The following is a 27,255-nucleotide window of genomic DNA, read 5'->3' on the forward strand; positions in this document are numbered from 1 at the left end:
TATGTGTACATAATCAAATAGTTATATTGGTTGTAATAGTACCCTTTAGTAGAATTTAACTTGATGTGCTGCCTTCACTGGTTTTTAAATAGTCTCTTGTGCAGGGTGGCATTGCCTCTTCAAAGTTGGTTGCAATTGGTCTGTCTCCCAAGTTCTCAGTGGTTGGACAGTCTAGTTTGGGTGCCACTGGCAATCCAGGAGTCCCTCAGTGGTGGTCAAATCAAAACAATGTATGCAAGATTGTACCCTTCACTCCTTCTCTACCAACCAAAACTATAGATACTGATGTCTCCACAACAGATTGGGGAGAACATAGATACTTTGAAAGCTCAGGATCTGTGGACAGAACAGGCAGTTTCCTTTCATATCAGTGTCCTAGAGCTTCAAGTTTTTCACAACACATGCTGGGCCTTGAAGGGGCAGGCAGTCTCCACAGACAGTTTCCAGGTGGATTACTTCCTGTATTATGACAACATATGGGGTAGGTCAGGCCTCACCTCCACAAAAACTGGTGGATCATTCGATGAGGTCCCAGGCAGCTTCGGTGGCATTTCTCAGCAATGTTTCTATATCGGACACTTGCAGGGTCACTACCAGGTCTTCTGCGCATACTTCTATCAAGCATTACGTTATTATGACTGCATCTGGATCAGATGCAAACTTTGGAAAGACAATTCTACAGTACTTGTTTAAGTATACTCCAAGGCTACCTCCTTCCATTACTGCTTGTGAGTCACCTGAGTGGAATACATGTCTCCAACTGCGCAAAGAAGAAAAAAACTGTCACTTACTTATAATGGTGTTCTTTGAGATGTGGGTGCAGATGTGTATTTCATGACCCACCCTCTGTCCCTTCTGCATTGGAATGTCCAGTTTTCGATTTTGATGCAAAGGAACTGAGGGGAGTCGAGTCAGCGCTGCCCTTAAATAACCCTGGGAGGAGCTACAAGGGGCCAGAGGGCATGTGCGCCACCACAAGAGGTGCTGCTGAGTAAAGTTCTCCAGCTTCTGTGCACTAGGTACGCGCACACCTAAGTGGAATATACATCTGCACCCACAACACAAAGAACAACAGTTACAGTACAAATAAGTAACTGTTTGTCGTCCCTTTTCTGCAATGTTCCCAAATCCTCCTGACCCTGGGGGCCAACCTGATTTGAACTGGGGGTAAGTGGAAGGAAATATTTTAAGTTCCCATTCTTTAATGTATTCATACTTTACTCCTTCCGAGTATTTTCATAGTGTATAACAAATGAAAATGCATTTTTATATAGCAACAATATTATATGAGAGGCACGTGATGTGTAAGTCAAGATTTAAAATTTGTACTAGAATTTCTTTTAAAATATTTAACTGTCTGAGCAGAATGCAACCAGAGGCAGAATGAAAGCTGTAAGGTATAAAGAAATTAAATTATAGTTCATGTTTCCTTATCTTCTACACATTAAACTTCCTTTTCAGTCATTTTTAAGCTGCAGTATATTAGGTCAGCTCTATTCCTTTCCTCTTCTGGCGAAACGATGCATATGTTACCAACTGTAATAACATCCATGCATCTTTCCCCCCCCCCCATTGTTATGGAAGAATAATGTTGACACTCTTGGGATTTTTTAATGTTCTTGATTTACTAAAGCACTTTTGTATGAATAGTTAACATTAATTATTTGTTTAATAACTGTCTTTTTATATTACAACACTGAATAATTGAAATTAAGGTACAGGAAAGGCATGTGTTTATTTAATATGTGCCTTTAACCAAGTTGTGTTACAGTCTTCAAAAAGAAGGCAGTAAATACATACATACAAAAACATACAGTAGATACTGTTTGGTAATATAACAGTGTTTAAGAAGAACAAAGTAAGTATTGTAGGTTTTACTTACATTGGACAGAAAGTAATTGCTGCTTTTCACTAATCAGTGCACTCAGTACTCCCAATATTTTCAGCAGTTGAATCCCTCTCCCCCTCAAAAAAGTGGTGTGGTTTGCAGTTTTATTTGATATTTTTGTACACTTGTTCGTGTGTTGTTCCTGTTCAAAAGAGAGTTCTTGCAAGGTCCTCGTTTTGATGAGAACAGCATGACTTTCAGACATCAGTGTCGATACTGCATCCGATTTGGGGAGCTCTGGGAAAATAGGGCATTGTTTCATACTTTGTAAATCCACTCTTCCTTGGCTTTGGAGCAGTTTTGTTTTGGTGTGTAGTGAAGCGGTATCTAGACCAGTGTAACTAAATGGAGCGAAAAAATTGGGGAAACAGCAGTGTAACAATCACACTTGCTGTAGCAGAAATGGGAGCAGAGCCATGAATATCTAACTGGCTGTAGTGATAACTCTGTCCCATGCAGGCATTGTTTTTAAGTGTATTTTAGTAAGAGCTAAACTTAACCCTTTCACTCTTAAAGCAGAGGCGCTATATATACTTTGAGGGTGCTATTCAGTTTTATTTAAGCACGTTTAGTGTTTGTGAAACATGTTAGATTGACATCACTGGAGACTGAAATCATCTCTGTATGTAAGCTGCAATTTGCAACTGAATGACTCTTCTTACATTTATAAACATAATGGAAACATTTGGGTCTGTCCTTGAAAATTAGGGTATTTACAGTGCCTACAGCAGTGATACTGTCTGTAGTGGGATCCTGTGGCTGCTTGTGGGATTATTGTGGAGCACCTTGGGCCCTGATTCGTTTCTCCTTTCTCTTCCCTGCAGCCCCTTTTTACTGTCCTAGTGGTGTAAATAGAAAGAAATAGGCTACTGGGAAATATCCCTTGTGCAAAGAGGCTTCCCCAGCTGTCAGAATAGCCCTATGCTGCTTCTTTTACAGCCCTCCGCGACAGGTAGCATGCCCAGAGGGGGAAGGGAGTTGTTTGAGAGATGAAAGAGGCATGGTTAGAGCAGTTTGTACTCAACTATTTTCAGCTATTGAATGGCTCTGTAGGGAGTCACTGCAAGCTGTGCAAGTTAGAGTAGCCCCATGGCTGAGCAGGCTAGTTGGACCCAGAATCCTAAAGGATAAAAGGTTGCATAAACCTTTAAGGCAATGCCAAGTTTAGGACTTAGGACTTGACTACACTACAAAAGCTGGACAAAAGCTGCCTTTTGTCGACAAAAAGTGAGTGCGTACACACTGCGATGCGACTTTTGTCGGCAAAAATGCCACCCTGTTTTGGCGACAAAATACAACCACTCCGACGAGAGAGAGAAGTCTCTTTTTCCTCTAAATTTTTGTGAACAAACTGCCAGTGTAGACACCACGCTTGATTTCATTGCTTTAATTGGCCTCCAGGAGGGGTCCCACAATGCCCATCATGACTGCACTGGTCAGCAGTTTGAACTCCACTATCTTGCAGCCAGGTAAACAACCATCCGCTCCTCCCCCTTAGAAGCCCAGGGAATTTTTGAAATTCCATTTACTGCTGTCTCGGCGTGGAGAGGTCTAATCACATCTTCCCAGGTGACCATGGTAGATTATCGCAGCAAATGCTCTCCCGCTTGGACCACTGTGGAGCTGTTGGATCTGCTCAGTATATGGGGAGAGGAGGCCGTGCAGTCCCAGCTGCGCTTGAGCTGTAGGAATTGGGATACCTACAGGCACATTTCTCGAGGCTTGTGCGAAAGGGGCTGTGATCGGGACACACTGCAGTGCAGAGCGAAGATAAAGGAGGTGAGGCAGGCGTACCATAAGGCGAGGGAGGCAAATCGTTGCTCTGGTGCTGCACCTAAGACCTGCCAGTTCTATAAGGAGTTGGACGCTGTCGTCAGTGGTGACCCCACCTCTACCACCAAGAGCCCCATGGATACTTCAGTGTGGCCTGGAAACGGTGGAAAGAGGACCTAACCCGGAGGACTAAGTCATTGATGAAGAGGTGTGGAGTTAGATGATGATGTGGCTCTCCCAGTGGGATTGCCCGGTGAAGCAGGCAGCCAGGAACTGTTCTCCACTTCAGAGGTGTCTAGCTAGTCTCAGCAGTTGCTCTTCGGTGAGCAACAAGCAGGAGAGGAGACGCCTGGTAAGTGGCTGTGGAAAAGTGTGGGAGAATTTTAGAATTTTTTCCCTAGACACCTGCACCATAACCCTTGCAGAATGCATGCTCTTTTCCCCATGTGAAGCGTCTTTCCCCCCACACACCGTCCCCAGCCAACACTCACCGTGCTTTGGGTGTTCACAGCGATGTGTGCTTGCCAAGGGTGAGTGAGAAAGTGATTGCTATGTTGCAAAAGATGTATTTAACTGAAATGTTTCAATGTTGTGCATGAATTTAACAATCCTGTTTCTGTGCATTGTCCCTTGTGCTTCAGAGTGCTGGGATGCCGAAAGGCGGGAGAGAAAACAGAATTAGGAGTTTGTTAAGGATGCTACATAGTGGATATTTAAAGTAATGGAGGAGCAAATGCAGATGCTGAAGTCCTTAATAATGCTGCAGACTGAGCTGATCCATGCCCGCCCTCCCCTGCAGCACATTCAGAACTCTTTTCCGTGCCCCGCCCAAACTCCGTTTGCACAGTCCTTTCCACTTTCCGGGACTTCTTGGTTTCCCCTTTACTCCACCCCCTTGGACAACTTTCACAATGATAACTGGACCTACACGCAGCTCTGAAAGTCTGCCCTTCCCTTGCTCTTCCTTTCCTACCAAGCACCTTTGTGTGTTTGTGTGTACTGTTTCTTGTGCAATAAAAGCAAAGTTTTTGAATAGTAACTCATCTTTATTTGTTTTCTACAAATTGAGATAGCAGGCAGTATCAGTACATACACAGTCAGTTTAATCATGTGCTTGCTGGAATGTAAGGCCCCAAATGTCACCATTACTTCCTAGGAAAACTACATGTAATGTAACATTGCAGCACCAATCACAGAGATATACATTACGGTTCTCATTTTCAAAGCCTCCCTGATTTGACTTGCCCCCCTCTGGGCTCCTCTTATAGCCCTGGTAATTGGCAGCTCAAAATCGGCACCCAAGCAGTCTGTCTCAACACTCCACCCCTAAGCAAACCTTTCACCCTTAGCTTCACAGAGATTATGCCACGTACAGTGGCTATGACCATGGGAATATTATCCTCATTAAGGTCCAACCTGCCATAATGGCATCACCAGTGTGCCTTTAATCTACCAAAGGCCCATTCCACTGTCATCTGACACCTATTTAGCCTGATGTTTAACCGCTCCTTACTGCTGTCCAGATTTCCCGTGTAAGGTTTCATGAGCCATGGCTGTAAGGGGTACGCCGGGTCTCCCAGGATCACTATGGGCATTTAAACACCCCCCCCCACACACACACTGTAATCTTCTGGTTTGGAAAGAAAGTCCCTTCTTGTAGCTGTCTATACAGGCCGGTGTTCCTGAAGATGCGTGCATTATGCACCTTCCCATGTTGATGTCAGTGAAACACCCACAGTGATCCACAAGCAACTGTAACACCATGAAGTACCCATTCCTATTGATGTACTCCGTCGCCAGGTGATCTGGTGCCAAAATTGGAATATGTGTGCCATCTTTCACCGCTCCACATTTAGGGAAACCCATTTTTGCAAAGCTGTTCACTATTTCTCATACATTTCCCAGAGTCACGGTCCTTTCGTAGCAGGATGCGATTTATTGCCCTGCACACTTGCGTTAATGCAGCCCCAACGGTAGACTTCCCAACTCCAAATTATTTCGCGACCGACTAGTAGCAGTTTGGAGTCGCCAGCTTCCACACAGTGATTGCCATATGTTTCTCTACCGATAGGGCAGCCATCATTCCTGTATCCTTGCGCCACATTACTGAGGCGATCTCCGCACACAGTTCCAGGAAGGTGGCTTTCTGCCTCCAAAAATTCTGTAGCCAATGCGTGTCATCCCACAATTGCATGATGATATGATCCCACCATTCAGTGCTTGTTTCCTGAGCCCAAAAGCGACAGTCTACCCTATACAGCTGTTCTGCGAATGCCAAAAGCAAGCTAAAGTTGCTCCTATCCATATCACACAGCATGTCACGCAACTGGGAGTCTTCTTCAGTTAGGAACTTCGTTAACTGCACTGCCATCTGTGATGTCTTCATGAAAGTTATCAGAGCATAGGAGAGCAGTGCGGGATCCATCCCTTCTCACAGAGATGCCGGGGTGCACAGCAAAGAAGGGCTGTTGAAAAATGCCATGAAAGGAAGCCGGAAGCCCATGGAATGCTGGAACAGAAAGCAATGCATCACAGGACATGGAGCCCAGTCCCAAGATGCGCTGCGATCCACTATGCCTTCCCACAACAGCTAGTGACAGAAGGTATTGAGCTGGACTGTGGGATAGGTACCCACAGTGCATTGCTCATACTGTTGATGATAGTGCCCCAACTGTGGACGTGTTCTGCTGACAAAGGAAGCGAGTCTGAACATGATGTTCCGATTTTCATTATGCCAATTTTTGAGTGTCGACATGACCTTTGTCAGCAAAATGTGGTAGTGCAGACAAGGCCTAAATCTTGCAAACATTTACTGAAGGAGGTCATGTCTTCTACTGTGAGTAATGTCACTGAGGATTGAGCCTGTATTTGCAGGATTGGAGGCTTAAATTGCACTCCCAAACAGATCAAGTGATAACCAGGCAATGGCTGTACGGTCCTTTTTATTTAGAGAATTTCTAATAATTGTATTGTTTCAAGTGATGTTCATCCACAAAACAGGTATAATATGAATAGTAGGGGAGAAAGATTCTACATAGTTACCTACCTTTTTTTACTCTTACCGGTCCTGGAGGGCCTACCTGAAATGTCAAGTGGGTACTTCAGGTATCATGATAATCTAACTTTAGCATCTTCACTGAAACCAGGTGCTATTTGTTGTGGTGATTTTTATGATCTAAATATTTACCCACTAGTTTATTGCATGTTGGCCACCAAAGAGCCGATATATAGAAATAATGTTCTGTTACTATCTGACCAGATTTAGATTTGAACCAATCACCTAGTTTAGGGGTAAAAAAAGTCTTAAAAAAAAAAAGTGCCCTGCAAGCCGAGCGGGAGGAGCTCCTCCATCCTGGACCAGGTGGAGCAGCTCCCTCCTTCCCTCCCTCCCCTTTGGAAGTGGCAAAATACCATGTTTAGGCGGGACCTGCTATCCAGTGCAGGAACTCCATAGGGAAGGGATACAGTGACCAGATAAATGGCTTAGTAAAGGACTTAAAGGAGCTGTTTGTTAAAGGAGTGGAACGGGGGTGGGCTGGGGTGCGGGGCTTCTATGACTGGCATGGTAGGGAGCCAACCCCCTTCCTTTATATCGCCCATTATAATCCTAAAACGGGGGTGAGAGGGTAAGGTCCCAGCAGTGGGTTGGCTGGGAACCAGGATGGAAAAAGGGGATGCTGGCAGAAGCCCCTAGGTAGCTACTGAAATGATCATGGAGTTACCTGTACTGTACTCTTGTATCTGCCGGGTAGTCCCAGACAGGGCCAGCGCAACCCATTAGGTGACCTGGGGGTTGCCTAGGGCGCTAACATTTGGGGGGCAGCGACCAGATCTTCAGCCGCCCCGGTCGTCATTGGCATTTTGGGGGCAGGAGCTTTCGCCGCCTCTGTTGGGAGCGGCATTTCGAGGGCAGGACCTTCTGCCGCCTAGGGCGGCAAAAAAGCTGGCGGCACTCCTGGTCCCAGACATCTAATAATTAAGTTGTGACCTGATTAAAACATATCCAGTGTCTCCTGTCCTTTCAGTATTCCCAGACAATTGGGTATTGTCTTTATTTGGTGTCTTTATTATTTTTGTTTTTGTTTTTCCATCTGTGCCTTCAGGAAGGATCTCTCCCCTATCCCTCTGCTGTACCATTTCTGATCTACACTGTACACAATTTGTATTGCATATCACACTGCCCGTGCAGGTCTGGTTGCATCAACAGGGCCTACTTGGTTCTCACTGTGGTGCGGGCTAGACTTTTCATCCACTGTGATATCTCAGCAACAGTATGAACTTATGAAATACTGATAAGAGTATTATGATAAATTAACCATAACACTCTTGGAGGCCAAGTGTTTGGGAAAGCACTTCACTAGCATGGCTCTGGAATAAAAACAGTTGTATGAGATTCACACCTGTAGTTCATTAATTTGGATGATGATTCAATTTCATGAAACCCATTTACTGAGATGTATAGAGTTCTTTTGTATACAATAGTTTTATACTGTGTGAGAGTGTGGAAGGCTTTCCCTGACCACAGTTGCCCTCAGAAATAACCAGAATTGTGGCACTGAATGTACTTGTGTTTTTTATCTGCGTCAGGGGGGAATGACTGAGCATGAGATCCTAGTTTTAAAAAAAAGTAAAAATATAATAAAATACAAAAAGACAGATTGGCACTTTAAAATAGATTCTCCTTTCCTTCTGTCTCATTTCTTTCAGATACTTCATTCTTAATATTACTACTGCAAGCAGAATGTATTAGTCATTCTAAAACAAGGCTTGCTTATGCTTGTACCCTAGGGTGAATGTTTTGTTTTGTTGTTGCTCAATTATTTGTTAGGGCCTGTTTACATGTAAAACCCTGAGGGATGATTCTTTTATTATGCTGCCTTTTTTTTTGTTTATTTTTTTGTCAGTATGATGGGACTGTTAATCAGAAATTGATTTTTTTGAATTTCGATCAACATTACTGTTCAGATTTACTAGCAAAACTCTGTCATTAATCATACATTTGTTTTTACTTTAGTTAAGTGAGTTATTTTTTCTCCATTTTTGAGGTTGTTAAAGGGTCAAGTACAAACATTAGTAAAATTCTTAGCAATTTCCAATCAATTACAAGTAAAACTTAATACCCTAGGACAGGGATCGGCAACGTTTGGCACGCGGCTCGCCCGGATAAGCCCCCTGGCGGGCCTGGCCGGTTTGTTTATCTAGTTGCATCCGCAGGTTCGGCTGATCGCAGCTCCCACTGGCCGCTGTTCGCCGCTCCATGCCAATGGGGCTGCGGTGCAGGACAAAGGATGTGCTGGCCGCGGCTTCTTGCAGCCCCTATTGACCTGTAACGGCGAACCGCGGCCAGTGGGAGCCGCGATCGCCCGAGCCTGCGGACGCGGCAGGTAAACAAACCGGCCCGGCCCACCAGGGGGCTTATCCTGGCGGGCCGTGTGCCAGAGGTTGCCGATCCTTGCCCTAGGAGTACTCATTGAAAACCTATTAAAGTAATTGTACTTAGATATATATTTTAATAGACCAAAAATATAGAGGTGAAACTCAACATGAGAGAGACAGACAATTTGCTATATTGCTTGTGGCAAATGGCCAATGCTATTGTGGTGGGTCCCATGCTTTTCCTTGGTGTGGTGGGTCAGGATGCCGTCCCTGCCCCTATTCTTGGGCTCCACATGTGCCCTGGAGGGAGAGAGAAAGGGAGCAGGGAAGGGACCCAGGTTCGCCCCCTACTCTGGTCCCAGCCCCCTCGGCTTCACAGGCTTCTTACCCTCTTTCCCCGTGGGCAGGGTTTCTCTTCATCCTCTGTGCTGGGGGAGTCCCTATGCTTGGGCATGGTCTCCCTTCCCTTGGTACGCTAATCCTCTGGTCAACACCAGTATACCTCCAAACTACAGTCAGCTCTCCTTCCCTCCTCCTGTTTGACTGAAGCAGGGCTTTTTATTAGGTCTCGGGCGGGGCCTTAATTGACTCCAGGTGCTCTAATTAACCTGTAGTAACATCTCCTTAGTCTACAGGGAATAAGGCTCTTATCATTCTGGGGCTTAGATACCTCCCATCTCCTCACTCTCCCTACAACAACACACCTGAAAACACCTGAGGAACAAAGGCTGAACTGTGAGACATGATGGTCCCAGGCTAAGATCTTTAGCCTGTGTAAGAAAACCTGGGAGAGCCAAGGCAACTTGTGTCTTAAGAATCTGTCAACCTGTTTATCACTCAGGGATGCTAGATCCCAGTAAGGACTCAGGCTTACTGAAAAGGAAATTTTGCATCGAGAGAAATGGGAACAGCAAGGGGGAAGAGACCCTGGACAGGAGAATAAAAACAGGAACACAGACGGGAACCAGGATCTCAGGGACAAGTGCCAGGAACAGGAATACTACAGGAACCGGACCTCAGGAACTTGAGTGACAGGTCATGACACCATTTATCAGTGGTAAATGGCAGACACCAACAAACACTCTCATCAGGGACAAACAAGGCCACCTACTAACAAGAGAAAAAATCACTCTCCTGCTGCCCTCTGGCCCTGATGTATTACATGCTATTCCTGGTATCCCTCAGAGCCTACCTCAGTGGCATCCCCACTTTATTTTCATTTTGTAACCTCACATGGTCTCTTAGCTGAACGCTTGCCTCTGCCTACAAATAATATCAAAATAAGTGGTTCATTGCATTTAGTCTGTTTGTAAGACTTTCTAAATACACATACAGACGTACACCCTTGAATTTGCTGTAGCATATTTGTATTTGTGGGAAATACCTTTACTGTTATTAGTCTACTGGGATAATCGTAGAACCATTTTTTTTTTTACTTTCTGTATTGATTTTCATTCCACCGTGCACTTCCTGCATTATTTAGATCATATTGTTCTTACTGTAGAAAACTAAAATTGCTTTGGATAAATTCAACATTCAGAATTACTTCTAGAAAATTCAGTTAGTAGATTACGGACCCATGGAGTGTTGTAACATCTGCCTTGTTTATTCATTAGTTACTGTAGGTTACATATTTCATTGTTGGCAGTTCTGGTTTGTTTGTTATACGTGGAGATCACTTCATAAATGTCAATAAAATCAAAACAAAAACCCCCACTACAACTGGAAGGAACAACTCAGTATTTTCCTCTTTTGTTTTGGCATGGAAGAAATCTTACAAAGCAGCATGCAATAAAATACCAGCCAAGAGTCGCACACCATGGGCTATAATTACATATTTTTGCTTGCTGATCAGTAGGATTTTTGTATGTACACTATTACACTTTACGGTTTGACTACAACACCAAAATTACTACAGTGTTCTCTGAAAGAAAATGTTACAATTTAATTTTGTGTTTACTGCCAGAAAATATTAAACTAAATAATACATAAAATAATGTTGCACAGAGTAACAGTTCTCCAGTTTTATTCCCTGTCCTTTAATAGTATTAAGGACAAACATGAGGTTGTTTGAGGGAACTACCAGACCTACTGAACTGGTAAGTAAAGCCATCTGACTGGGATGACATACTTCACACTCTCAAACTACTGGATTGCAATTTTAAACTCTGATTAGTATGTTTTTTCCCTCTTAGGAACCACATATGGCAGGGGTCGGCAACCTTTCAGAAGTGGGGTGCCGAGTCTTCATTTATTCACTCTAATTTACAGTTTCGCGTGTCAGTCATACATTTTAACGTTTTTAGAAGGTCTCTTTCTATAAGTTTATAATATAGAACTAAACTATTGTTTTATGTAAAGTAAATAAGGTTTTTAAAATGTTTAAGAATCTTCATTTAAAATTAAATGAATATGCAGAGCCCCCCGGACCGGTGGCCAAAACCCGGGCAGTGTGAGTGCCACTGAAAATCAGCTTGCGTGCCATCTTTGTCACGCGTGCCATAGGTTGCCTACCCCTGACATATGTAATAAAAGCTGGATCATAGCTAGCACAGGTCTGTAATACCTTTATTAATTATAGTCTTGACTTTCTTTTAAGCTAACAAAATGTGTCTAAGTCTTTTTATATAAACAGTATTAACATTTCCCTTGTAGGGTGCATTTTCTGAGGAAAGCTGGGATCCTGAACACCGCTTTGCCAAATTCCCCATATAAATTTTCTTCTGCTTCTGAATTTTCATTTTTTCATCTAAATGGAGCAAGAATTGCTTTTGTCATTTAATATTCCTAACTCAATTTTCTTTTCTTTCCTTTTTTGGTCAAGAGTGATCATGATGCAGCAAAACAATACTTAGGCCTCATGATTAAAAGATTTCCCTGCTGCCCCCTCTCCCACTCTGCTCCCCCGCCACACACACAATGAAAAGCCTGCCACTTGTTCTTATTTGTCAAGGATGATATTGAGATCAACTTGCATTTCCCTCTTTATGAATAGATATGCCTTAGAAGTTCCCAGGTAATGTCATTCTCTTCTAGTTTTCCCCTTAAAGGAAACATCACTGCCAGAGGCAATATGTCGAGAACTTAGTGCAGGAAATGGGGCATGAGAATTCCTTGGTCCCGTTTTATTCTTTACCTCTGACTTAGTTTATTGTATCATAGGGGTCTGGTGATATTTCTGTAGTGCTCTGAGATTCTGTGATGAAAGTGAAGGCATTGTTAGTGATTTCTCTAAACAATAAATTCCTTTTCCTTTCTCTTTTGTGTTTATTTTGTGATATGAATGCATATCAATACAAAAGACTGTTTACTGTGCAAATTGCATTTAGTTTTCTGAGAGTCATTTTTTGTGTGCTGCTTGAAAACACAATGGCTACAAGACTATTGATGAACAATGATTCTGTCTAAACGTTGGTCTTTTAAACTGTTCTTTGCAATTCATTCGTCTTGGTGTCATGGTCCACAGGTCTTGAACCTAGGCCTGCAAGGTTCATGAGAGCAGCCATGCTGTAACCCTCCACCTGGTTTACTGGGACTCATAAATACAAGTCCCAGTGGGAGTCTCCACCCCCCGAGGTCTAATTAGCAGAGTCCCAAATTGGCCCTCCTTAAGCCAGCAGTGTGAACAGAGCTGTCTAAACAGGGCTCCACCCTGTTCTGGACTGCATCTGGTTTATGGTTCCTGACTTTCAGTTTGGCTTCTGCCTCTGACCCTCTGCTATCCTGACCTGGCTTCACTCTTGACTCCTGTCTCATGACTGCAGACTCTGGCTACAACTCCTAGCTCTGGCTGCTCACAGCCCAGCCTTGACACTTGGCTGGGTTGCACAAATACTTTTGTCACACTAATTTGTGATGATTTCTCAGTGCAGGGACAAAATGACTGAGATTTTTACTTGTAATTGGATCACATGTTTTTGTAAAACATCTTGTATGTAAGAACCTTGCTTAGCCATAATTTTATAGTAAAATCTTCTTAACCTTTCTTCTCCAAATGTTTATTACCTTACGTACATGGTAATATGTGCAATCAGGTTCATCTTCTTGCTAGTCAATCCTTATCTGATGAATAGCATCAGTGTGTTTAGCTCAACAGCACACTGAACTCAGGAGTTCTTTCTACAATTACAAACTGAGAAGCAGCCTCAACCAAGTTATTCTTTTTTCAGGGGTTTATAGGAAAAACAAGTGAAAACAATCCAAGAAATAAGCAAACCGCTCTAAAATACTTCTCAATATCCCTGTAGTCTGTAAGCCTTAGTGCAAGCAAGAACATCTCTTGATGTTGGAGCTTAATCTCTCTTTTTATAATCCTATGGCTCTCAGCATCAGTGTTCTTACAGTCCCTTCAAATGCCTTATGTGCCATGGTGGCTAACTAAGCTAACCCATTTCTCCAACATACAGCCTAAATAAGAAATCCAATGAGAGACAGAGCTGGACAAGTGATGCATGCACTCAAGACTTTCCACACTCGATGATTATTACAACTCTCATCTAGGAAGGAAGCTGCTCACCCTGAAAAAGAGCCAATTGGTACAAAGCACAAAAAAACATCTGCTTAGTAACATATGTCACCATGAACACATCATCCCACTGCTTTCTGCAGTGGCTCCACTGAATTCAGAGTCCAGTTCAAGTTTCTATCCTAATATCAACAGCTCTCCTTGGGATGGATCCTAGCTACATAAGAAATTGCATCTCTTTGCATGACCATGACCTATCATGACAGCTGCGTTCCCTCAGAACAATGAAATAATTGACCAATAGGGGGAGGCTTGTGTGAACAGGGGACAGAATTTTCCCAGGGGCTTTCAGAACTAAATACATAAATCATTTCTGCAACTCTACCTTCCCCCATTATTTTCTTCACTCTCCTCCTCCCAACAGACCCACTCTCATGAACATAATACCAACATTCAACCTGTGAACAGTCAAGCTACTTCTTCTACAGGCAGACACAGACAAAGGAGAGGTTATTCTTTTAAAAATACTATGACACACTCAAATACTGTGACACCTGAAACCACAACTCCTCTCCACCAGATCTGCACCCCACTCTCCTTAGCGCTACCATTTTTTTTTCAGGAGGTGGAGTTGTTCAGTTAAATGCAACTATCCCCCCATATCACTTCAGTTGCCTCCAAATTGTCCAGTTGGGCTCCCTCTCTTCTCCCAGGATTTCATAGAATGGCTCTTTAGCCTGCTTCGTCTTCTGTCTTTGGAGAGATGGGTAGTGTGACTAATCTGTTTCCCCGCTGCCCAAACCCTAAGATATCTTCAGAGGAGGGAGTAACCGCATTGTCCTGTCTCAGCTTCAGAAGATTCTAATGGATCCTGTTTCTGCAATGGCTGCTTCCATTTGTCAGGTGCCTGACGCAGCCCCATATTGCATCCCTATAATTAAAATCCCCATTCTTTAGTGACTTGCTGTGTAGCGACATCATGTTTATTCATCATCTATACTGAAGATTTAGGGCCCCAAACCTGCAAAGACTTGTGTGTGAGTAGCTGTCATTTACTTCATGCAATCAACCATGTCTCTGTGAAGATAGCGAATCTCTTTCCCTTTGATTTCAGTGGGAAAAGAGTTGATTTTTTGACACCGTATTTAGGTGTCAATATGCATTTCCAATTATCCTGGAATGAAATTGTCACAGCCTGTCAGACTGCGGGGAAAACACATTAGTTGTTGGGGCTCCATTTTGCAGAATCACGGTACAATTATTTCTCAATCTATTCTTTGTGAATCCTTGAACTGTGACTGACAACCATTAGCCAATCACAGTGAATAAATTTGTATAATCACTGTGATTACTGCTTAATAACTGTACTATGAACATGCAAATCTCTACTCTGGCTACTATCATCCATTTTCCATGATTGGCCCATGCACTCAAAATTTTCAAAATGTTTTGCTAGTAACAGAGATGGCCACTACAATCTCTCACCCATTCACCTGAAGTAGTAAAATTTACAAAGACTACAGGAAAGAGAAGGGGAAAAATGCCAAAAAGTAAAAGAAAATGGTGCTATCAAACAGTGAGTAGGGAAAGTATTTAAAACAATACAAACCACTCACCCCACCTTTTGTTTCCCTGCTGACATTCTCTTCACTCCTTGCAGGCGAGCAATACTCCTGTCAAACTAACTACAATATATTTGTGTTCACACTGGTGGCGTGGTCAGAAGGTCTGGCTGACAGTGGGGGACAGAGATGTATATGCTTCTATACATTTGAAAGATGTTCATATTCTGCATTTGTGCAGCATCAGAACCTAGGAGAAGGCCTGTCTGCCTGTCCCCTCTCCTCAGTTCATTCTTTTAATACTGCCCGTTTGGGGGTTTGCAATTTTTTCATCTTTTGTTTAGAATTTAAGTATTTAATTTAATATTTCTGTAGATGAATTTGATGGTGGTTCTTGTTAACTTGGAAATATATTATAGGTTAATGAGCTGCAAAGACCATTGAATTCATCCATCCTACCATATGATTAATGCCTCAGTAAACAGGAAGTGTCCTCTATTACTTATTTAAATATTAAGGATGTGACAGCAAATGAGGTTTTGTGTGAATGTTGTATTTTTGCCAATAGATAGGGTCTGGAATTTGTACATGAAGATAAATAGACATGCTCCTTCTGAGAGTGCTCCTTTGAAGCTCATTCCAAAGGAAAGGCACTATTGAAATAGAATGTACTACTGGTATCTACATTGAATGGGGATGGAGGGATACTCGTGTGGACTGAAGAGTGCAGTATTTCCACCGTAATGTGCAAATCCCAAGACACCATCTGCCTAAATAACAATTTAATTTAAAACAAAACTGCATTTACTGCCACAAATTTTTAAATGCATGCTGAAACTTAACTAACAGTTTTCCTCATTAAAGTAGATAGGACAGATATTCTATCCATCACAGTTCATCAAACTCCCTGCCTTTCTACAGGAACATTAGGTACTTATGTATGATTCATTCCAAAGTTAAATTTTGGCATGGTGGGGCAAGAGGGAATCCTTTGTCTTTGATTCTAGGTTACATGTTGTGATGTTTCCTTTATCATAGAATCATCGAATATCAGGGTTGGAAGGGACCTCAGGAGGTCATCTAGTCCAACCTCCTGCCCAAAGCAGGAGCAATCCCCAACTAAATCATCCCAGCCTGGGCTTTCTCAAGCCGGGCCTTAAACACCTCTAAGGAAGGAGATTCCACCACCTCCCTAGGCAACCCATTCCAGTGCTTCACCACCCTCCTAGTGAAAAAGTTTTTCCTAATATCCAACCTAAACCTCCCCCACTGCAACTTGAGATCCTTACTCCTTGTTCTGTCATCTGGTACCATTGAAAACAGTCTAGATCCATCCTCTTTGGAACCCCCTTTCAGGTAGTTGAAAGCAGCTATCAAATCCCCCCTCATTTTTCTCTTCTGCAGACTAAATAATCCCAGTCCCCTCAGCCTCTCCTCATAAATCATGTGCTCCAGCCCCCTAATCCTTTTTGTTGCCCTCTGCTGGACTCTTTCCAGTTTTTCCACATCCTTTTTGTAGTGTGTGGCCCAAAACTGGACACAGTACTCCAGATGAGGCCTCATCAATGCCGAATAGAGGGGAATGATCACGTCCCTCAATCTGCTGGCAATGCTCCTACTTATACAGTCCAAAATGCCGTTAGCCTTCTTGGCATCAAGGGCCCACTGTTGACTCATATCCAGCTTCTTGTCCACTGTAACCCCTACGTCCTTTTCTGTAGAACTGCTGCCTAGCCACTCGGTCCCTAGTCTGTAGCAGTGCATCAGATTAGGGACCAAGACCTGTTAGTTTTTCAGAATAGGAATCTCTTTACAATTCTTACTGAAATCAGTCTCCAGAAAAACATAAAAAGAAACAGTGAAACAAAGTTGAGACTTTTGGTCCTTACATCTTGTTTTTCTTGTGATGGATTCAATATTTTTAAGGTCTTGACTGCCCCATATTCTCAATTGTAAGAGAAAATGAAATGTCAGGTGTCTGGACAGTTAAAGGAAGAATGTGATTCCTGCACACATGTCTTAATGTCAGGTTCTTGGATGGGGAAGAACATTGAAAGATTCAACTGGAGTGTTTCCTAGTTGTATTTTACTGCCAAAAGTGTGACATTCATACCAGTTTACAAGACCCATGTTTCACTGAGCCCTTATGTTGTTTGAATGGGTTGATGAAAGTGTGAATTCAGTTGACATTATAACTCTGTTTACATATTTGGATGTGCAGCATTGGGACCGAAAAACATGGCACCCTAAGGGGGAGATGAAACAAATGCTTTTTGTGTGGAACACTGCTTTTCTTTCAAATAAGTTAGCAATTTGATCTCTGGCACTGCAGAGCAGCTTTTCCATTTTTGCATGTCTTTTAAATTTCCCCATATCTTTGATATGGCAAAACATTTTTCTAATATAACAAAAACTCACCAGTCAAAATGTGAAAGGAGAGGGATCTATTTTCCTTAGTATCAGAGGGGTAGCCATCTTAGTCTGTAGCCACAAAAACAACAAGGAATCTGGTGGCATTTTAAAGACTAACAGATTTATTTGGGCACTTCTTGCACTTATTCTTCCGCTATATAGAAATTTGTTGTTTCTGGGCCTTTCCCCCTATGTGGTTATATCCCCTTTCTCTGCCTGATGTCTTCCTTTGCTGTCCGGGTTCCCTAAATTGCTGTCTTCCCCTGCTTGGTGTTCTCTGATGAGTCTTGTCTTCTTCATTCATTAATTATTGCTCCTGCTTCTGACTTGACTCAGTTAAATCCCTTACAGCATTGGTAAATAGCTCTCTTTGGTGCCCAGTTGTCACTATCATTATCCCAGTAAGTTCCAGGCACAACAAAGTGACAGTGGCATTGTGGTAACATCTCGTATGAAGGTTCTTTTAATATAAGATTATAGGTAAAATTCTCATTTCAGTTACCACCTGTGTAAAACCATGGAGTTCAGTGGAGTTGTGTGAAGGAGGAGAATTGGATCCAATATTTTAAAACCTAGCCTGTTTCGGACAGTCTCAGTTTTAATTGTGGTTTTGGTCCTTTCATTTTTATCTCTTTTCTCATCTTCTGAATCATTCTGGGCTGGTCAATGGGAATTAAAATAATCAATGTTAGGAAATAATTTTTGTATTGTAGTCAGCTTCTGTTGTTCGCTCTGATGCTGATGAACTTCCCAGACATGCTCTACCAGTTTGTCTAACTGGGATCATTTCTTTTTCAGTTTCCATATGGCCCCTTTCCCCTAAGGAGTTCTGTAGTGAACACTAGTTCTGATTGCACTACAAGTGTGTTATAAACTTGCCAAAACAACTCCCTGCTGCCCCTCCTGGCTACATCTGATATAATCATTAAAGCAACCATTTATATTCAGTCCTACCATTCATGTGGGAAAACAGTATTGCATGACAGACACAACACCTACAAGTAACTTTTCTAATTACATCTTGTGAACTTCCTGATGAAGACAAATGTAAATCTGGGAAAGAAACTGAAAAGCAAGAGTTGGGGGGGAATAATGTGTAGCTTTTTAAAATATATTATATGATATTACTGGCTATGTTGTTTATACAGTGAGTTCCAGCTCATCCAGACTTAATATACAAGGTCAGAAAAGAAGTTTGAGTCCTTCCCCTGAGTTTTGTATTGTTTCGCTGTTGGGTTTGATTACTTTACCATTTTTTATTACCATCTGCATTGTGAGGCTAGATCTGCTGAGGTTTTTTTTTTTTAAACAGCATCCCATGGCACCTTTAATTCTGCATTTTCTGTGGTTTTGCTTCATTTGCAGCTTTAAGAGATTTTCTGTAAATACATTTATCCTACATTGTACATCAGTAAATTGTCTAGTGTTTGCTATATAATTTTAACCGCTTAATTCCAAAGAGCAGATAAAGTTTTAGCATACAGCTACTGTAAAAAGAATTCATGAGTGAAGTGTTAAATTTCTATTGTTCTTTACTGTGTACTATAAAAGGACAGTGATGATAGCATTTTATAGGTGTTTTTTAAACTTCATTGTTTTTAATACACTTTCAAAAGCCTGAAAACAAAATTCCATTACAAAATGATTTTGCCTTTGTGACTTCTCTTAAGCCGTGATTTTCAATCAATAATAAAATAAACAGTTTACTTCCTTGTTGTGCACTTCATCCCATTGATCATGTTAGCACTGAGAAGAGGTTTTTCTTAGTTAACTACTTCTCCAGGAACATTAAGAAAAAAAATACTATCTCTTGTGGGTCCTAAATTATAGATGGGATTGCTAATATTTTTAAATGAAAAATAGAGGGGTGATACTTTTAAAAAAAATACTGTTTTTTATTGTGCTTTATATGTTCAAAGTTTTGTACAGACATTAACTATTTGAAGTAAGAGTCAAATCTGAATTCATGACATGAAAATTAATTAATGGCTATAGCGGAAGGTGACATATTTAGGTCATATCTATCAACAATCATGCTGATAACCAAAACTTTGCCTTGTCTATAAACTACTTTTTCTGTCTCAGAGATGGGACAGTCCTGTGAATTCTATCTGGAAATGCAGATTGGTTGGACTGAAACATTTAATAATTTTTTGACAGCTTTGGCAAATTATTTCTGTTGAAACAAGCAAACAAAAAGCGAAGTGTAAGTAGATGTCTTTGTGCCAGAATGCACGTCCAACATGCAGCTTACATTTCTGAGAGAGGTTCCACCCTTTTGACTCTTGTATGCTTTCTTATCACATAAAGCTGACAGTTTGATCTGCAGGACTTTCTTCATCCATATGCTAATTTGGGAATGATGTGTCTGGATTATAATACCTAGCTCTTACTTAGCACTTTTCATCCATAGATTGCCAAGTGCTTTACAAAGGCAGTCGGTAACATTATGTGCACTGTTTCCTTAAATCTGTAGTAGAAAGCCAACTGGAGGTGCCTACGGAAGGTTCTATGCAGAAGCTCGCCAGTGAAGCAGAGAGAGACAGAATAGCTTTCGGAATAACACCGTTCTCCTTATTGTAATGAAGCTTTTGTTCAATGTTAGAAGAAAGTGACTCTTTGTGATAATTGATCTTTGTCACATGATACAAATTAGATCAGATTTAATCCTAATTATCTGAATTTTTACAATTAGTTGTATACAAGGATTCTAGGAGAGAAACAGTGGTGAATGGTTAATATTTTCCAAACGAGTGAAACAAATCTGTTTCAGAATTGCAGATTAGTTATAGATCAAACTGATCATACAGCTGAAGTGTCTTAAACCAATATGTTGAAGAGTCTTCATCTTTTTATTAAAAAAAGTAATATGGCAGTATGCCAATATTACCATGCACATTTCTTCCTCCATCTCTGTACAATAACAGTATATCTTTGGCCATCGTGTTTCCCTCCTGACTTGTCACCATTATCTGTAATTTTGATTAAGTTATGCTAATAATGCTTACTTCACTCTAGCTTGCATTGCCAGTCAGCACACTCCTAGAGAAAATGAAATATCTCATATAAATCTTCTATGCATGCCCTGTACATGATTTTTGAATTAAAATAGCTAAGACGTGTTTTAACAGCAACTGAAGTATCACATTCAAATTTGCCAAGCCACTCCTGTCTTTGCCAGATATTTTATATTATGCAGTGTGTTCTCATTTTGGCAGTAGGTTTCATTGCATATATTTTTGCAATGAGAATTATCACACTTTATTTTTAATCTTACAGAATATTTTTTTACTAAAGATAGACCTACAGCTAATTGTAAAATGATGTTTTGCATTATTCACATTTTCCACTCAGCATGATGATTTTTAATGCAGCAGTAGTAACTGTTCAGATAATTCTTTATGATGTTATATATAAAAAGAAAGCACACCTAGAAATTATATAAAATTTGCAGTGTCCATTTATCCCAATGATGGTTATCCAGAGAGAGAGCAAGTGTATGTGAGAGTGATTCTGTAATCCAGTGGTGAGGGCACCCTGCTGGGAGGTAGGAGACCCTGGAGTCCAATCCCCCTGCTCCAACCACTTTTCTATTATTTGTCCACAGTGGAACAGCTTCAGTAGGAGTGAATGAGGGAACCCCATATCAGAGTATGCCATAGTTCAGTGGTTAGAACACTCTCCTGACAGGTATCACACCCCTGTTCACATCTCTGCTTTCCCTCTGGCAGAGACTGGGGAATTGAGCCACAGTGTCTCACATCCCAGGCAAGAAATCTAACCACTGGGCTAAAAGTGATAAGGTGGGCACACAGCAGGGCCGCCCAGAGGATTCAGGGGTCCTGGGGCAAAGCAATTTTGGGGGCCCTTTCCATAAAAAAAAAGTTGCAATACTATAGAATACTTTATTCTCGTGGGGGCCCCTGCGGGGCCTGGAGCAAATTGCCCCACTTTCTCCCCCCCCCCCCCCCCCCCCCCGCCCGGGCGGCCCTGGCACACAGCCCACTTCCTCCTCTGGCTGGATTCTGAATGGGACCTGATCTGATAGGATCACCTCTGAGCATGCCTAACTGGCTCAGGTCCTGCTTGTGCCTTAGGGAGCCAAATGCTTATCTTCCCTGGTTTGTGAATCGCTGTTGGTTTCAGGTGAGAGAGATTCATCCAGATGCCCAGAGAGATGCAGCAGTGTGCACACCCAGAAGCTGAAATGTAGGCGCCTAGGAAACTTTTACTTTGGTAACTTGGGCGCCAAGTGAATTTAGGTGCCTTTGTGAATCAGGACATAATACTGGAAAGGATTAATAATTCAGAATAGCATTTTATCTTGATAGTTGATGAAGCATTAATGTTGTAAAGACTTTTTTTATTTTTTACAAAAAATGTTTGGGGTCACAAGGTGTATTGGTTTTACTGATCCTTGGATGGGGAAAATGTGGGAGTTCCTCAATTAAATAACATTAATATGAATGCTGGAAACATCTGAAGTGTTTTCCCACTCCCCACGGGTTATAAACTTAAGTTTTTATATTAGCATCTCAGTCAACTGAATGGAGGTTTTAAAAATGCATTTCAAATGACATTTTTAGGTTATCTAGGGAGTAGGGAGCCTTGGATTATAAGCGACTATAATTGGTAATGACCTCACTGCATATTAAGCAGTGGGGGGCTGTTGTCTGGCTTGTTGGAAAATGTGTGCACCCCTTTAAGGGCTAGAGAGCCAGGGTGTGACTTTCTGCTGCAGTTGGAGACCAGGTCAGCGTGGGGACACTAGGTGATCGGAAAAGGAGGGACTATATAGGTCCATGCTGGTTCAGGAAAAGCCAAGCCCTCTTTTACCTGGACTAGGTGAAACAGCTCCCTCCCCCCCCTAGAATTGGTGAAATACCAGGTTTTGTCCCCACAGCGGGTTGGGGGGGCTTAGCTGGGGTGAACGTAAAACAGGAGTTAGGCTATGATGTTACAGCTCATTTTGTAAATGTGGGGCAGATGTCCAGTGCAAATACTCTGTACAGAAGGGATACGGTGACCAGATAAAATGGACTGGTAAAGGATTTAAAGGAAATACTCTTTAAAGGAGCATAAATGGGGGTTTCAAGGCTCCTATGACTAGTACGGGAGGGAGCCAATACCCCCTCCTGTATAGCCCCCCATTAATCTTCATTTGAGTAGGGGGGCTGGTCAGGTCCCAGCAGCGGTTTGGCTGGGGACCTGGATGGATAAGGAGGAGGGGCTGACAGAAGCCCCCCTCAGATATATATTGAAATGATTATAGACTTACCTGCACTGCACACTTTTATCTGCCAGTTACTCCCAGACATGTAAGAATAAAGTTACCATCTAATTAAACTAAATCCAGCTTCTCCTGTCCTTTTTCCAACATAGCTGGACAATGGAGCAGTAATTACCCAGTATTATGATAAGTAGCACACAACTTGCTTATGGCTGGAGGCCTTTTTGACACACATTTTATAGATATTGTTTTGAATGAGACAACTGTGGAACATTTCAGTAGAAACGTTACAAAACAGAATTCTTGAATTTTCTCTCATTGATTAGTATAAAACTCTTCAAAATGACGTGTTGGAAATTTAATGGAATATGTTCAGGATGATTAAAAGGAATCATTTATACATTTTTATCAGGGCTGTCTGAATACTAACACGGGCAGAAAGCACATCAAAGAGAGCAATCAAATTTCTAAAATGCAATAAGGGCTCAGTCTTGCAAGGGTATTAAGTGCCCTCAACTTGATCTAACTTCATTGGTGTTGTGGGCATTCAGCATCTTATGGAGATGTTCAACACCATGAGAACCAAGTCCATACTCTTCACAATCCTTCTGAATATAGATTGTATCCTGGCAGGGAAGTGCTGGGGAAGAAATCTTCCATTCATGGTTTCAAGAGTTCCCTAAGCTCTTCTGGCTTCAAGGGGTTGAACAATGAACAGTCAGTGGCTCTGCATAGTGACAAATCCATCCAATCTAGCCCTGCCATGCCACCGTATGACACCATGCGGGAAGCTCCAAGAACTGCACAGAGAATAGAATGTATACATCTCTTGTGCAAGCTCTTGAAATCCTGTTCGTCTCTTGCTCTTCATCATTGCATAGAACAGTGCCACCAAACCTGCAATCCCTGAGACCCTTAAACTTTTAACTGGTTACATCTGAATGCAACAACTGCATAGTACATATATAATATGTTTTTACTTTGTGTGCATAAATATGCATACACCTACAGCCTTTATATTTTGGCTTATTCTGCTTTTATTTATTTATTTTTGTGTTAACATCACATCTGAACCTATATGGGAAACATTTCACCAGCAATGGTGGCTCTGCAGTTTTCTTTTGATGGGACTTCGACACTGCTGCTGACTTAATGTCACATGGCAACTACTTCTTTGATTCAGTTAATGTTTCCCTTATTTTATACTGTCCTTTCCTCTACTCTGTTCGCTAATTACCATGTGATTTCTTTGATTGCTTGTTGAGATGGCAAAAATGCTGTGCCTGTATTTTTATATTCTGCTACTGCTGAGATTCTTATTGCTGACTCTTGGGGGCAATGAGATCCATGAACTGTACTAGTTTTCTTGCATACTTAGCTGCTATTGCAATCTTCTGTAATTATGATTTAATTAACTTTTGAGTATTTCACAAATGTAAAAAAGTGTCAAAACAAGATAGCTGTTGTAATTCTCAAATCGATGAACATAACATAAAATCCCAAGAAATAATGCAGGTACTGAATAGTCCAGTGAGATTGAATGGTCTATATAATATAAGAGAAATCAGATGTGTGCAGTAGAGGGGAGTTTGATGGTCTGTGGTTAATCGACTTTTGTTTTGGTAACTTGTGGCCTAGAGCCTTGGCTAGATGTTCCTTTTACTCTTTTTATAAATAGCAGTAATAACATTTTGAAATATGTTTTGCTTTTTCTACTGTGTTTTCTTTTCCACTCAACAGCTGGCTGACTGAATATTAAGTGTTATTGGCCAAGAATGTCTTATTGTGCAAAAATATTATTGTACACCTGTACACATGTGTAATAAATATACATATCCTTGTGGGTATGTATGCATACACACACTATACATATTAAATCTGCAGTAAATATCTGTCTGTATCCACATACTCATATGAATATATATCATACTAGTTAACATTTAATCAATTTGTTTTGTTTTTGTAGTGGATGGCTGTATACACAGAGCTGCTGGGCCCTGCCTAGTTGCTGAATGTCGCAACTTGTGTGGCTGTGAGACTGGACAAGCTAAAATTACTTGTGGATATGACCTGCCTGCCAAATGTAAGTCAACTTCTTCACACACTTTTTGTTTTAAATCAGACAAATTTTTCACATGCTTTTCCCCCACCCCAGAAGTCTAATTCAACTAGGTATTTGTTTAGAAAATTAACAGTGATTTCATTAAGCATGGTTTGTGACAATCTCTTCCTCTCCCATCCTTTCAACAATTTAAACTTTTAAAAATAATTATTTCAGGTGTACTACGTAGTGGAAATACAAACACAATGCATGTTTTATCTTACATTTTTTACAGGGTATAGTGTACTATTTTATTTTTATATATATATAATAGGTAGTCTGAGGATCTGAAATAACTTAGACTAGGAACAAAGTGTGCATTATCATATTTAAGTTCCATGGAGACAGTTTTTGGAAATGATGCAGATTTCATATTCGTCACGCAGATTTCTTGATTGTGAATACATTGAGAGCTGAGGAGATCAAAGTGATGTATTGTGTTTTCAGCTGCTGTGTAGAGGTTGATTGGCAATTACTGTGAAGGCATCTGTCACACTTTAGCTTTCAGTGGAATGCAGTTTTCAGTGCTGGAATGTTTTTGCACTTTGAATGTGGGATTGTTAAAATTCCCATTCTGTTTAAAAAGGTAGAAGGTTATTTGATTGACCTTGTTGCGTAGAAGTTGAGCCAAACCTGGAAAAATAAACATCATTGTATTAACTGTGTGTTATGATAAGTGTCAATATTATTTAAGATCCTATAAAATGTATAAATGCAGGAAGTATTATTGATTTGGGATCTTACAGAGATGTGTATTAAGAGAGGTGCTTATATGTGAATTTCAAGAAAGCACCATGAGGATCTTCTCGTGACACCTCAGGTTCTCAGTTACGCACACAGTCTAGTGCGCGGAGCGTGCTTTAGCGAAACGTATTCAGATTTTCTCTTTGATTTTGCCATAGGCTGTTTTCCTGTAAAATCCAATTCACGTTGCAGTTATTAAGACTTGACATAGTGTTTTCATGGTCCTGCTGGGGTACGTTAGACAAAAATGAAAATTTTGGTCCTGGTTGTTTTGTGATAGTCTCTGCTAAAATGGAATTACCTAATTAAAACAAAAAACAAAACAAAAACACAACACTACACACATGCCAACTTAGTCGTTATTTAAGTGACAGAGATAACTATAAAATAGAAACCTTTGTTAAGGTTTACAGCCAGATTTTGCCATCTGTAATTCATGAATTATGAAAGGGGTGAATTCCACTGCGTGGAAAGTCCTGAGCAATACCCATGGGGCATAGTTGTGTGGGGTTGTATTTGGCCAAATATTCTGGGAAGGTTTGTATAAAAAGAGAGTCAGTTACAGATGTTACCTGTCCAGAAGCAATCAGTTAACACTTCAAAATGGTCAACTTAAGTTAATTGTTCCAGAATTAGAAGTAGTGGCAAGACTGTTTTAGGTCAACTTTTCATTATATATACACTATAAAGCCCTTAACCTCTTTCTAACCCTTTCTCTGCCCCATCCCCATTGAAATAAGATGATTTTATATAACAGTACTACCAGCGCTCATGCTGGGGTTTCACTAAATGCTACCCACACCCCTCAACGGGTAGGGGAACTTGATGATAGGGCTGGCAGTGAAAGGGACAGCCCCAGCAACAACGGAGGGAGACACTTGCTGAGGGACACCAGGTAGCTCCTCAGCCCCTGGAAATCTCTGGCACTCACTGGCCAGCATTCTCCAGCTTGCAGGATTTAACTTAGGACAGGGGCCATGTGCAGCCTCTTTCAACTCTGTTCCAGCAACCCACCTTGCCCACCTGAACTATGGATCAGGAAGGAATTTTTTCTCCCATGGCCAACTGGCAGAGGACAGGGAAGTTTTTTTGCCTTCCTCACAGCACCTGCAAGCCACAGTGGCTTAAGTAGGAATGCGCTTAGTACCTAGCTGAGGTACTTGGTTGAGCTGTTAATTCATCACAACTCAAGGCTGGTTTCCAGTGTGGTTAAAAGCATAAAATGAACGGTTCCCAGAGGTAAATGACCTGGGATTTTGGTGATGGGCCTTAGGCTCATGGGATAGATTTAGACTTTATGGCCCTTAGAGGCTGAGGTCCCCACCCTTCTGCACCCTAGGTCCCCCTCACAATGGGGATTTGTGTGGTAGGATTCAGAGCGAGCTGCTAAGCTAAGGAGAGCCTACCTGAAGTTACAGATTATATGGTGGAAGCCCTGTAACCTCTATGCTGGAATCAACTAAATGCCTGGTATAAGTGTATGGGTGATGGGCGGGTAGTGCCCCTGTGTTTATGTTGTGGCCTGCTGCTTAAAATCCATCCAAGTGCCTGTCCTTGTTTCCTTGCTGTGTCTGCATCAATGAAGATACACCCAAAAATCTTCATAGTTGTGTTTGCTATAGATCCCAGAATTTGGATGCTTATTCAGGTTGTTTCAACATCTTAAATCTCATGAGAACAGGTTTCCATTCAATTTTGGCACTT

The 27,255-nt window shown here is 41.5% G+C and overlaps 1 protein-coding gene across 3 annotated transcripts in view; it reads left to right on the forward strand.

Annotated features, from left to right (window-relative positions):
* Positions 1-27,255, forward strand: part of MACROD2 (mono-ADP ribosylhydrolase 2) — a 1,284,297-nt gene that overhangs the window by 408,707 nt on the left and 848,335 nt on the right. For all 3 annotated transcript variants that reach the window (XM_054021788.1, XM_054021790.1, XM_054021789.1), the window contains exon 5: positions 24,673-24,789. In XM_054021788.1, coding sequence (XP_053877763.1) covers positions 24,673-24,789 — 117 coding nt within the window. The remainder of the gene's footprint in view (positions 1-24,672; positions 24,790-27,255) is intronic.

This window comes from Malaclemys terrapin, chromosome 3 (genome assembly GCF_027887155.1).
Source record: "Malaclemys terrapin pileata isolate rMalTer1 chromosome 3, rMalTer1.hap1, whole genome shotgun sequence".
NCBI lineage: Eukaryota > Metazoa > Chordata > Testudines > Emydidae > Malaclemys > Malaclemys terrapin.